Source organism: Mastigoproctus giganteus, chromosome 10, assembly GCF_048544385.1.
Source record: "Mastigoproctus giganteus isolate SK-2022 chromosome 10, ASM4854438v1, whole genome shotgun sequence".
Taxonomy (NCBI): domain Eukaryota; kingdom Metazoa; phylum Arthropoda; class Arachnida; order Uropygi; family Thelyphonidae; genus Mastigoproctus; species Mastigoproctus giganteus.
The window spans coordinates 70,229,487-70,243,792 of record NC_143584.1 but is presented as its reverse complement, the minus strand read 5'-3'; the positions used below and the strand labels follow the sequence as shown (position 1 = coordinate 70,243,792).

The 14,306-nt window shown below is 40.7% G+C and overlaps 1 protein-coding gene across 1 annotated transcript in view; it reads right to left on the bottom strand.

Annotated features, from left to right (window-relative positions):
• kis (chromodomain helicase DNA binding protein kismet) overlaps positions 1-14,306 on the bottom strand; it is a 1,089,809-nt gene that overhangs the window by 677,349 nt on the left and 398,154 nt on the right. Inside the window, 1 exon segment of the mRNA XM_090383876.1 lies at positions 6,115-6,322. Within this exon segment, the coding sequence (XP_090240002.1) occupies positions 6,115-6,322 (208 nt within the window).

The following is a 14,306-nucleotide window of genomic DNA, read 5'->3' as shown; positions in this document are numbered from 1 at the left end:
TATAAGTACACCATCGCTATTCTTCAGTTTCAGTATCATTTGTCTTTCTGTATTACTGCTCATGGCTGCTGATTTAAATCCTTTGTTTTCCCTTAATGCTTGTTCTACTTTTCTTGTGTTAAATCTTCTTATGTCCTCTCTGAGTCTCTTTCTAATGGCTTTGCATAACTCAGTATACTCAATTTTCTCCCTGTCAGTGTTTTTCTTGCTCTTCATTTGTCGTCTTCGGTTCATCATGACAAGTGTTTCTTGACTAATTTTTTCTTCTTTGGATTTCTGTTTCCCTATAAGTTACTTGGGATTTATCACTTTCAGAAAGTTGTAATATTCCTCGTCGATATCTTGGTCCTGAGCAGTCTGCAGAAACTCAAACTTGTTCTTAAGTTCCAGTACATACTGCTTTTTCTCCTCCTCTGTTATTTCAAAGACCCTTGTATTATTTACTCGAGTCAGTTTTTTCCTTTCCTTTCCTACATCTATATCAAGTGTACATCTTACCATTCTGTGATCACTTCCAACATTTACCTTATTCAGGACAGTAACATCATTCACAATATATCTTCTGTTAGTGAGGATGAAGTCAATTTCATTAGTTGTTAATCCATTTGGACTCTTCCATGTCCACTTTCTGTTCACCCTTTTCTTGAAAAAAGTGTTCATTACTGACATTCCTTGAGATTCTGCAAATTCCACAAGTCTTTCACCTCTTTTATTTCTTTCACCAATTCCAAAATTTCCTATAGTTCCTCTTTCTGCGCTGTTTTGCCTTTTTCCAACCTTAGCATTGAAGTCGCCCATAATAATAGTGTAGTGGGTTTTCTGCTCATCTAGAAGACTCTCAATTTCAGTATACATTTCTTCAACCTCTTCATCATCATGGCTCGATGTTGGTACATAAATCATTATAATCTTTAGCTTGTACCTCTTAGAAATCTTGAGTATTAGTCTTGACACCCTTGGTGATGTACTTTTGAATTCCAAAATGTTGTTTTTAAAATCTTTATGGACCAGAAACCCAACTCCACCTTCACTCCTTTCACTGTTTCCATTGGTGTACAGCAGATTTCCACTTGATAAACTTATAAGTGATTAATTTCTTCTTCTTGTTTCAGCCAAACCGATGATATTCCAATTCACATTTTCTAATTCCTTTTCCAGCTTTAATATTCTGTCTTCACCGATGAGTGATCGTACGTTATAACAGGCCAAGTTCAATTTCCATGCATGGCAGCCTGGTCGTACCCAGAGATTCTTAGCACCCTCTGCCTCCACTCTGATCCTCTCGCTGCTGTAAGAGGGAGAGTGAAAGCTGCTGGGGACTGAGGGCCATTTGTATTGTTGTGCTCTCATTGCTGTAGGGTTTGGTCTTTTCCTCTTCACGCTGACCAGGCGTCTTGAAGAGAACCACTCTACACGTTCGTTGCCACCTAAGTGACGTAACAGGGCTTACCATCGAGAAGGTGTGCATGAGTGGATTTTAGGGAGGAAGGCCAACCGGACTTCTCCTAAATCTTCTGTAATAGAGAGATATTGGATCCATCAGTGTTTTAGGCTGAGTGTCTGATAACACACAGGATACCTGTTCCCCTCTAAGCCCCCTTATTGCTCAATCTTCATATATAGATCATTGAAGGATGCCAGGTATAATCATCTTTCATTTTCCAGATATTGTTCCAGATATCTTAGGATTGCTGAAACTTGTAACACAGACCCATGAAAGGTGATCATAAAATGCTTGGGTAAAATATACATTTAAATTCTTTGTCATTTTATATAAAGGCATTATGTTAGAATATCCATCCTAGATTCATTTTCTGCTTTTTTGGCTGCTGTGCAGACTGAATTCTATCACTATTATTATTATTGCTGCTTTTATATTATTTCTCCCTGATTGGGGGTTCCACCTCGTGTATTGCTACCAAGTACACAGGGTGGTTATTGTTATGTCTGATTTACTGTTGGTCGAGTCATTTTATATAAAGGCATTATGTTAGAATATCCATCCTAGATTCATTTTCTGCTTTTTTGGCTGCTGTGCAGACTGAATTCTATCACTATTATTATTATTGCTGCTTTTATATTATTTCTCCCTGATTGGGGGTTCCACCTCGTGTATTGCTACCAAGTACACAGGGTGGTTATTGTCATGTCTGATTTACTGTTGGTCGAGGAACTCTGACAATCCTACAGGTGTTCAGGATTGCGACTTTCTGGAGTTCCTTGTAGGTGTTCGCTGGGAGACCTATTGCTGCTAGGCTGTTATGTAGGGTCTTTGGCACCATACCTGTGGTTGACACAATGATCGGGATGGTTGTTACTTGTATATGCCACATCTCTTTGATCTCCTGTCTTCGGTTCGTGTACTTCCTGATTTTTTCCCCCATGGGTGTTCTGCAGGTTGCCAGTGTTGGGTACCGCTATGTCACTCAGATAGGTAGCCGTTTCCTATCTGTTATTATGGCGCAGTCCCAGTACAGCTCGTGGGTCGGGACCTCTAGTGCTGCCTGGGGTTCGTACTTGTAGTATGGTACACTTTCTTCGATCAGCTTGTATTTCCTTGCTAGCTTCTGATGTATTATCCTGGCTACCAGGTCAGTTTGGGTCATCACCTTGCATCCCGTGGTGATGTGTTGGGCCGTTTCTGAGGCCAGGTGGCATTGCCGACATGTATCATCTAACACTCCGGGCTCCTTGGCAATGTATTTTCTATGGTTCCTGGTGTTGATTACCTGGTCTTGGATGGCGAGCATGAATCCTTCAGTCTCGGGGAAGAGTGTTCCACTCGTGAGCCATGCATTGGAAGCAATTTTATCTATGTGACCCTGATGGAGATCACTGTAGTGTCTTCTCTGCCCATCTTTCTAGCTTCGTTTGTACCTCCTGGTTGGAGGGGGGGCCTCCTCGCTTAGGTTGAGTGGGGTATACTGCTTGTCTATCTTCCTTATGGCCTGGTGGAGTGCTGCTGTGTGTTTCTGGAAGTAATACTTCAGGTTAACTATCGCTGTCTTCTGTTGCTCAATGAGGTCTATCAGGCCCCTTCCACCTCCTTCCCGGGAAATTGTCAGTCTCTCCACGGAAGTTCTCGGGTGGTGTTGGCGGCTCTTGGTCATCATTGTCCTTGTCTTTCTCATGATATCCTCCAGCTCGGTGTTAGTCCAATCTATGACCCAGAAGGAGTATGTTAGCACTGAGACTGCATAGGTGTTTCTGGCTTTAACTGTATTCTATCCATTCAGCTTTGCTTTCAGCAGGCTTCTGAATCTCTGATCGTATTTTACGGTCAGGCAGGCCTTAATTTCCTTGTGCTACAACTGCTGTGCCTGCATCATCCCCAAGTATTTGTAGGCCTCTCCCTCTGCCACGGCTTCGATCTCTTTACTACTCTGCAGCTGGTAGTTTCGGTTGACTACTTTTCCTCGACGCAATCCGTGGGTCTTGCATTTGTCTATACCAAATTCCATCCTAATATCCTTGCTGAATTCTTCAGTGATCTGGAGTAGTTACTCAAGGTGCTTCTCAGTTCCTGCGTAGAGCTTGATGTCATCCATATACATCAGTTGGGTGAGGGCGTACTGGTTTTTCCTTCCTTCTTTGAGGTTGTATCCGTACTTGCTACTGTTGAGCATGGTAGATATGGGTTAAGTGCTAGACAGAACCACAATGGGCTCTCCCTGAAATCTTTCAGGAGATCAGGAGAGGAATCTTTCAGGGCATCTCCCCGACAGATTCCTCTCCTGATGGGGATTGGCCTGGGTATGATGGTACTCCATTTCGCCATCGTTTCTCCTAGGAAGTTTGTCACTATCGGATTGACTTTGTAGATTTTTAGCGCCCCTCTATTAGCCAGCTATGAGGCACGGAGTCAAAGGCCTTGCGTTAATCGATGTAGGCTGTGTACATGTTGTGGCGCTTCTGGTATGCTTGCTCCATAACTGCAGCATCTATGGTTAATTGCTCCTTGCAACCTTTGCTCAGCCGCTTCCATCTTTTCTACTGTTCGGCCATTATGCTCTGGCTCTCCAAGTGATCTGTTATCTTCCTGGTTAAGCAGCTGGTCAGGATCTTGCACATTGTTGGAAGGCAGGTGATTGGCCTATATTTCGCCGTGTTTCTTGTATCTTCGTCTTTAGGCTTCAGATATGTGATTCCTTGAGTGAGAAAATTCGGGATTGTCTCTGGGTGCCTTATCATTTGAGTGAACTGCTCTGCCAGGTGCTTGTGTGTGTGCAAGTGAGCTTCTTGTACCACTAGTTGTGGACATTATCTATTCCTGGAATTCGCCAGTTGTGAGAGTTCTTGATCGTCTGTTTTACTTCTTCCCAAATCTCCCATCCTCTCATTTCTTGTATGTCCTTGGTTTTCTTGCATTCTAGTTCTATCCAGGTGGTTCGGCTGTTATGTTTTCCTTCCCTGCACAATTGTGATTCCCCAGAAATCCTCAATCGTGTTCTTATCGGATGGTCCATTCCCTTGTTTCCTGCCTTCTCCAAGATTCCTGTAGAAACCTCTTTGGTCCTCATCGAAGATTCGGTTGTTTATTTTCCTCTTGAAGCTCTCTTTGTATCGGCATAGTCTCTTGCTGAGTGCAAGGAGGTTCTGCTTCAATGTGTCCAAGTTCTCTCCTAGTCTCTGATTTTTTTGTCTCATGTTTGCTGTGGACGCTGTCTTTCTTGAGGATGCTCTTCACTTTTCCAATTAATTTCTTACTCCTATTGCCCCATCTTGACTCTTAATTCTTCTATCTTCCTGCTAAGTCTTCCTTCCCAAGCTGGTGGTTCCTTCTGTTTACAGTTCTTCCGCTGCTGGTCTCTTGCTTCTCTTCCATTAATCCTTGTGGCTGCTACCGCAGCACAATACACACCTGTGCGGATGGCCTCCAGTGTTGCACCATTGCTGTCAAGGTAATGAGGTATTATGTGCCGATTCAGGTGGTCTGTGACTCTCCACAAGGTTCTATTCGGTCTCTGCTTCAGTATCACGTGAGTCTTCATGGTCTATTCCTTCGAAATCTGTTAGGGCCTTCTTCCACTCATCCTCTATTCTGGATATCATGACCTCGTCTGTTTCCACTTCAGCTGCTGCGGGTTGTATTTCCTCTTGCTCTTCTGCCTCTGGTTCAGCGGTGGTATGTTCTTCCTCTTCTGGTTCCATATTCTTTAGCCTTTATAGTTGATCGCTCACATCCTGCTTGATTCTTTCCAAGATTCCAGGGGCTATTAGGTTCTTCGTGACAATGGTCCTTCTCTGGTCCACTATTCGCTGTTCGGTGACCTGAATATCCGGGAATTGTTCCAGCCACTTGGTATGTAGTCTCGCCCTGTAAGTTGTCATGTCGGTCTCCAGCTTCGTTATTTTGTAGTATGCTTGCATGATGCACGTATTCATTTCGATGCTCCACTTCATGCGTTAGTGATTTCTCTCTTCCTGGGTGGTCACTAGCACAGTTGTGCAGGAAGCACTTTCAGTTAGTGGGGCTGGATGGTCTTGCCCTTCTCTTGTGGCAACCATACGGGGTACGGCACCACTCTCTTGGGAGACCGTCTCTGATTTTTCGAAACGAACCCTCTGCCTAAGGCCTGAATGCGAGTGATTTTATCTTGCACCACTAGTTCCCGTGAGTGGCGCCAGATGGTGTCATAATCTGCCTTAGCCACCACTCGGACCTTGGGGTAGGTAGGTCCCTTGGAGCAACTTTCACATTGCCTGTGTGTTTGGAATCACACAGGCAATGTGTAAATAAGGAATTTCAAAAGTTCGTCGCTGAATCAGTGAGCTCCTCTTTGGCACTCCTGATGGATTGCAGCAACAGTAAACATTCAAAGTATGGCTAGATTCTTATGGTATTAGCAAGGAACCAACACTAAATTTAATAAGGCAATTATTTGTCCTTACATTTAATCACTGAAGCAAACCCAAAACAGAAAGAAATATAAAGTGAAATATAAACTGTATAGGAATTCTTTGGCAGCCTAATGGAAATTACACAAATTATACTAAAAAGAAATTTTAAACAAAAGACCAAATATGAAAGCAGATGATAAAGTTAAGTATGTGAATGCTACACATTTAAATTAAATTCAAGAAGTAAATGACAATGAATAAAATATACCTTACCTTTTGTGGACCATGTAATCTTCTAGGATATCCAAACAACGTACCATCTGAGAAAACACTAGCACTCTGTGGCCATCAACTCGAAGTCTGGGAAGCAATTTATCAATCAAAACAAGTTTCCCTGAGGCTTGAATCAATGCATTTAAGGAAGCTTCCAAACAGTCACCATGTTGGGTTTTAAAATCACTAACTATCTGTTCTTCAGCTCCTTGAAAGTAATACATTTCAAATTAGCAAAAAAATTAATTTATATTTAAAAATCAATAAAAAAAAAAAAAAAAACATTGTGTTCAAGTATTGAAACACCCCTCCATGAAATGAAGTGCACAGTAGAATTATCCCACACATGTATAGTCTCAGACATGATTATAATTCTCACTAGTCTGCAAGGCATATTAGAAGTATGCTAGAGGCTAGCAGAGGTTTCTGTCCTCCAACATGGAGGACAGAAAGTACCAATCTTCAACATGGGATAGTTATTTATTTATTGTATGAAGCAGAAAATAAATAAATATCCCATGTCAACATTCAGTACTTTCTAACCACCATGATCCCCAACTTGGATAGAGGTTGCAAATCATGTCCTGTAAATCTTTCTGTACAACCAGTCACAACTCATAATCTCGATCTGCAAAATACCACCATAGCTGATTGGTCCAAGACGGAGTATATAGGACATATATAAATGAAAAAATATATGGAAGACTTCACAAACTGCAGTGAATCTTTTAATAGAGAAAGCAGATGGGATAATTTGTGCATCACTCAGAGATCACGCAGAAACCATCATGGAACAGGTCCAAGAGGCCAGGGAAATATCTGTTAGTACGTGAACCATCCGCACAATAATCCTAATATCCCTACAAATAACCTCAATATCACAATCGGCAACTTGACACTGTTTTGAATGGTGTTACCAATTACCATGGACTCTTTGGCGGTGCCTCCGTAGCCAGGTGGGCAGGAGCAGTAGTGCGTAGCACATGCTTCTTAATTAGACCGGTGTTCGAGCCCGTGACCACCAAATATGGAGGATGTGGAAAGGTCAGGGAATGACCACTGCATATCCCCGTAGTGATATGGCCTTAGTTGCTAATACTCCTAAAAACCAAACAACAACAACCGTGGACTCTACAACAGAGGCAGAGCTTGCTGAGTAAATCTGAGACAAATCTTGCTTCATATTTTTGTTCCAATGGACAGATTTGAGTGTTGGGATTGACCAGAAATCACTTTCTATCTGAATGTATCATCTTATCTAAGAAGTTTGGTGGAGGTGGTAGAAGAACTCAAAACAATGAAGTCTATGACTTATTTGAACATTTTAGAGAAAAGTGCATCACATACATTGTGGAAATACTAAGGGAATGTTCTCTTTCATTAGTGCAGCAAAACTCCATGTCGTACAACAAGATCATACAAAACTGCTTTATGGACAACATTAAAAATTCTGACATTGACTTGCAGAGCCCAGCCCTGCAAGTCAATGTCAAAATGGAACACAGAATTAGGTTGCAGCAAAAATGACGTTCTTCTAAACTGACTTAAGTAGCTGCTCTAAATAAGACTAATAAGTAATATTTATCTTTAGATGACATGCACAAAAAAAACCAACTGGATGTAACAAAGGTAAACAAGAGTATTACTCTCTCTGGTTATAGCTTTGGCCTATGTTGCACAATATATGTCACAGTTGGTAAGTAAAATATTTGATTCAGACAGAAAATCCCCAACAAGTCAGTATTTAACCACTTGTCTGAAATAAATACAGGATAAGCACAGAGATGTGAAACAAAATCTCATTTGCCTGCATGTAGTACATGAACAATTTACTGGTCTGGGCTTTGTTTTAATTAGAAATGTTGCCTAAACTTACAATGGCATTATGTGATTTGTGATGCCTTATTTATAATCATAATTTGGCTATGATATACAGAACTGCTACTGATATCTTGAAGTCTGAAGACATCCATACTGTGGAAAGTCTTGCTGGCAGCATGGCTTTCCACAGTATGGATGTCTTCAGACTTCAAGATATCAATGCCTAGGCAAATAGCAGTGTTATCCACATAGGATTTAGTGGAACAGTTGTACAAAGAATATAGCATTAACACAAACAGTAACACAACACAGTATTCAGGTAGGTGGCCAATTCAGTGATGACTCATTGTACATATTAGATACTATTAATCACTTCCATTTTCAAATGATTTCAAAATTAATTTCAAATTTGCCACATCAAGGTGTATGAAAGTTGGACTATCTTATTCCTGGAACTAAAAATTTCCAGGAATAATAAGACCATAGCTGGTCATCTTATTCCCATAGTAGTGGCCACCTGAAGAGGATATTCTGTTCCCATCTTTAAAGGAGGAGTGGGAGTGTGCAACTTACTGCAAGTTCAGTGTTCCTTAGCCCTGTCCTCTAATGAAACTTCAATGTTCATAACAAAAGAACAGACATTATATTTAACATCGTGAAGTTGAACCTGATGTTAAATCAGCTTATCAAAAAAAGTGAAAAGGTAATTTACTTTTATTCATTTTTGATTGATCTTAACTCACTTAACTTTCCACCATGCTGTGCTATTCTATTTTTAACTGCTGAAGGACAAAGACCATAGCTAATCAGTCAAACCTCTCACCACAGTCAAAGCCACACACTCCACTATTCCTGTTCACTGGTTGGTTTGTGGTCAGTCCTGCCTGAAGCATAAAAAAAAACCCATTTACTGTCTTGCATACAGCTTGGATTGTCAGTACAGTTTACTTTGGTTACTGACTCACTTCTGTTTCAGTTTTCCGCATACTGCCTGGATGTTTTAATTAAAAAAAAATAAATTGTCACATTTCAACCCCCCCCATGTTGCTCTGCAAAGCTCTATCTTATAAACTAATTACTAAATTTCCTTAGAATTCTGACCACCCTTGTCGTCCTCCCACTATGACTGACAGGGGCATTGAGTCTGTGGAATCCGAACAGAGGGATGCAATACACAGGGCAAATCAAGTTTCTATTCAACTGGAAGGGTAGAAAAGTATACTTTTACCACAACTAAATGACACACTAGGACTAGACTGCGCTTGGGAACTGAATCATCCCATCCCCAGTGATGTAAATTCTTGATGGCCATCCTGTAGCCCAGGTAATGCAAACTGGATCGGAGCTGGAGGATTTTGTTGCTCAGCCAACAAATCGTATCACCTATGCAGCTAGAATTAAAATCATTAATACAAAGGGTGATCATTTAATTTGTGGACTGGTGGAAGATCTAATCTTAACTATCATCATCTGAATCTTTATGGATTTCTCTTTCTTTAAATACTCTTCCATCAACTTTACACACTTTCGCCACTGTTGTATCCACACATTAAATGTTTCTTGCAGGCTATTTTTCGAAAGACTGTGAAGGAATCACACGGGGCTAAGTCCGGTGAATGGGGGGGGGGGCAGAACCTCGGCACTTATGGCAGTGATCACTGAATGCACAATATTAGCAGCATGGGCCTGGCATTGTCTTGATGGAGAAACCACTTCACATCGGAAAGTTCTTGACGTTTCTCACAAATGGCATGGCAAATTTTGACTCTCAGAACATGCTTCCTTATGCACAGCTGTTCAACTATGACAAAATGTGTAAAAAAGAATGCCTTTTATGTCAAAAAAGCACAAGACCATTTGTTTGTCAGCCAAACAAAAAGCTCACAATTTCCTAGATCTTGGTGAATCAGAATGCTTCCACTCACTCAACTGTTGTTGTCTCTGGATCACAGTGAAAAATCCAAGTTTCATCACAAGTCACTATTTGATTTAAGGAGTTTTGACTGTTTCAAAATGATCAAGCATTTTTTTGCACAAGTCCACTCCTTACTGTTTTTGTTCTGGAGTCAAATTGCGTGGAATCCAGCAGGCACGGATTTTTGACATTTTCAGGTGATCTTTCACAATACTGTAAAAACTACCGTATGAAATAGACATTCTAAGAGCTAATTCATGAAGTCTAATTCATCTATCTTCATCCAAGATATACTGGGCTTTTTGCGATTTGGTCAGGAGTTGTCGAGGTGGAAGGTTAACCAGGTCTTGGGTTATCTACAGACTCACGGCCTTCACTGACTCGCTTGTGCCATTTAAATATGGCCATCCTACTAAGACACCCAATACTATACGCTTCTTCATCTCTAACTGTTTCCGATGCATTTAAGCCCCATCTGACACAATAACGAATCTCATATTGCTGCTCAATCTGTATGTCCGACATACTTGCTTCAAAACGATTGTCAGACACACGTGGCTAAAAAAAACCCTTCATGCAACACTAGATAGACAAGTATTGGCGCACACAGAGTCTGCTCAGTAGTGATCAGGGAGGGTGCTGCTAGTGGCAGTTATGAAACGTTTGTGTGGTAAACATAAAATCTTGCACCAGTCTGCAGATTAAATGATCACCCCTCATACTTGGACTAAAATGGAGACTAAAATTGACATTCTCATGGAAGAAAGGAAGGAAGGGTAATCAAATGCAACAGCACTCCCTTTCTTATGCTGAAATGCTTAGGACCCTTCTGCATGAGAAACCTGTTCATGCTACAGTAAAGAAATTACCTACCAGAGAAACTAATCTTGTGATCATCAGACCTACAGATGAAAACAAGCTAGAATCATGCGAGGCCATGAGATATACTGCTATGAATAAACTCAAGACTCATATAAAGAATATGAGAATGAAAAGTGTGAGAAAGACCAGACTACATGGAATAATCACTGAAACAGCAACTAGGAGGCTGCAAACATTATGAATAAACCAGAAGTCTCAAACATAGGACTTTGAGCTGCAGGTGAAAAAGTGCTTGCCATAGTCCTGTTTGATGTCAATAAGGAACTCTCCTCTGAAGACCTCGTGGAGGAAATCTACCAGCATAACTTCCAGCATACCCTAATCAGAGAAGACCTCACAAGGAACTTTACCTAAATATTCAACCATATCGAAGTCTACCAGCACTTGCAACTGGATATTTGAAATGCCTCCAATGTTTGGAACATCTTCACGGTGCAAGATAGTTTATGTGGGATCGTATATTCACCAACCTGTGTGCAGAAAGATACAACCTGTGAGCACTGCATGCAGAAAGACCGAGTTCCAGGAATGCCCCAACAAAAATAAAGAGCCACTACATTCAAATTGTAAATTAGCCAGGCTTGACTTGGCTCATTCCGTCAGAGAACCTTCCTGCCCTGTCTACCTAAAGCCCAAAAGGAACCCCCAGATGAAAATTAATTAGCAATAGCACAAGTATTTGATGCAAGAAAGCAAGCTTATATGGTTTCAGTCAAAAAACAAAAAAAAAACTTCCCATTTCACCCATCCATTTGCTCCAAAAGTTTTTCAACTTCTTCCTTGAATTTATTTAAGCTAACAAATTCCACATCAACAGATGGAGGTTTGTTCCAGCCATCAACTAGTCACTGGCTAATGGCAAATTCCTGCACATCTATTCTAAAGCTGTCTTTCCTCAATTTGAGTTTATGCCTCCTCAAGTTTGTAAACTGAGCAAAATTACAAAGAGCAAAATTCAAGGCCTTATTCACCTCGCAGATGCCTAGTCTCCACATGCTGCAATTTGCAGAACTTAAACCTTAATCTACCAGCATAATCTCTAGGAACCCTAACCAAAAAGTATCTCACCAAGGAACTTTTAATTATGGTCATAAACAAGACACAGATCATGTGTCTGCTTCCTACAAGTCAACTCACAGCACTCAGCAGCTGTTACTGAACTGTTTCTAGCAGATGGAATGAGTGAAACGCGGGAAGTTTTTTTTTGTTCGGCTGATACCATATAAGCTTCCTTTCTTGCATCATATGCCTCTGCTACTCAAACTTATTGCAAAAGAGATAGATATTCAAAGAGATAGATATTCACAAAAAGTATCTCACCAAGGAACTTTTAATTATGGTCATAAACAAGACACAGATCATGTGTCTGCTTCCTACAAGTCAACTCACAGCACTCAGCAGCTGTTACTGAACTGTTTCTAGCAGATGGATGAGTGAAACGCGGGAAGTTTTTTTTTGTTCGGCTGATACCATATAAGCTTCCTTTCTTGCATCATATGCCTCTGCTACTCAAACTTATTGCAAAAGAGATAGATATTCACAGGCTGCCCGAGAAGCTTGCTTTTTTTTTTTTTTTTTTTTTTTTGTTAGTTGTTGGCACTTCAACTTCTGTGGCCATAATGCACCTCCCAAAGTTTTTGCATTTTTACTCTAATCCAAGCCCGAGGCGGGATTCGAACCCGCGACCTTTGGGTTGCCAAGCAGGCACTTTACCCACCTGGCTGGCCCAGTCGGTGCTGGAGAAGCTAAAGGGTTATTGTATGTGTAAATGATACCCCATGGGACATGCTCACTGTCGGGAACAACCAGCTCACAGTTACGAAAATCAACTCATGCTGTACTCCCAAAAGTGCCTGCATTCAAATTTCCTCTGAACTTGGGACACAGCATCTTGTTTCCCTATATGCTAGACCCAATGAGGATATAGAAAATGCTATCCAATACCTGCAGTCTGCCCAGGCTTTGCTCTCGCCAGCCAAGATGCTAGTCTGCATCGACAGCAACTGTCACTCTACACGTGACATAGTTCCACTCAAGATAGGATCAGCTCCCACTGTGAGCAACTGCTCGAGGACTTCCTCTACATGTCACAAACTGATGTACTTAACCAGCTGGGAAATTTTTCCACATTTTCCAGCACACTTTGGGAAAGCACCATCAGTGTTACAATAACCACTAGATCCATCTCCCAATACTCCCAAAGGCTAGACTGTCCATGATGCCTGGACCACATCTGACTGCATGGTCATCACTTTCTTACTGGGTCAGTCTGTGGATCCAGGTCCTCCAACCTTTTGAAACATCCTCAGCTTCAATAGCAGAACCACCCTGTGGAATTAATTCACCTCAGCCATTGAAACTTTACTCCCTAAAGGTAACAACAAGTCCAACAAACACCTCAGCACCTTTCAATGTCAACAATTTCTTACTAGGATTACCCTTCTGACTTCAAGCCTCTGACTCTTCACTCAAGAAACAGAAACCACATGTGAATGGTACCCAGTGGTGTTCTGCCCTGGAACAACCATATAGGACAGTCTATACAGATAAAAGGATTGACAATGTGCAAGGATTTCTCTACCAGCTGGAAATTATGTTCTATGGGAGGTCTACAAATGGCATCGCAACAGCTACACTAAACTCATTAGGGTATGGAAGCATAATTCGTGGCACACAGTGGTCTCAACAACTGGATATGCTTACTTCTGGGGATATTTTATCATCGCTGATAAGCTCCCTGAGGGAATCCTCAACATTACACTTACTCCCAATGGCACCAAGACCTAGACTAAGATCCTCTGTGCACTGTTCCATAATGAAAATCACCTTCTCGCCCATGAACAAAGAGATATCTGTACAGACAATCATCTACCCTGGGCAGACTTGGTAGAGGTTGAGATTTTAAAGAAAGTTGCTGCCTTCTGCTTGAATTACCTCCTCTCATTATACAATAAATGTCTATAAGAAGGTGCCTTCCCAACACCTTGGAAAAAACAATAATAAATAAATAATCACATTGGAGACGATTTCAGTAAACATAGGAGCAATTTTCCTAAGATGGGCTACGACTAGAAAACTGAAACCCAACCACCCACTTCGGTTTTCTAAATGTAGTGATTCTGACAGATATCTGCTGAAGCATCCACTATTAATAAAAATCTTACAACCTTTTCATAAGACTTAATCTTTTCAACCAATAACACATCTATACTGTAAATATTAATTGTACTAAAATGTCATATAAAAGACGCATATTACAATTTATTGCAATAGAGCAATGGTCTCTAAACGTTTTTGGTTGCACACTCTTATTTTACTCAAAAGGACTAGCATGCACCCTGGAATAAAAAATTAAACATAATAAGTTTAATATATTTTTAATTTATAAATCATTTACATGGAAAGTAGTATATCTAAAATCACATATAATTTTAAAAGATCACAAATAAAAAAAAAAATACATGACAAAATTAAATTGAAGTTCAAGTACAAAATGGATGTACTTGAATTTGCTTGATTGCCGGCATTATCAAATAAACCGTGTGATCAAACAAAACATTGAAGTATTAAAAAA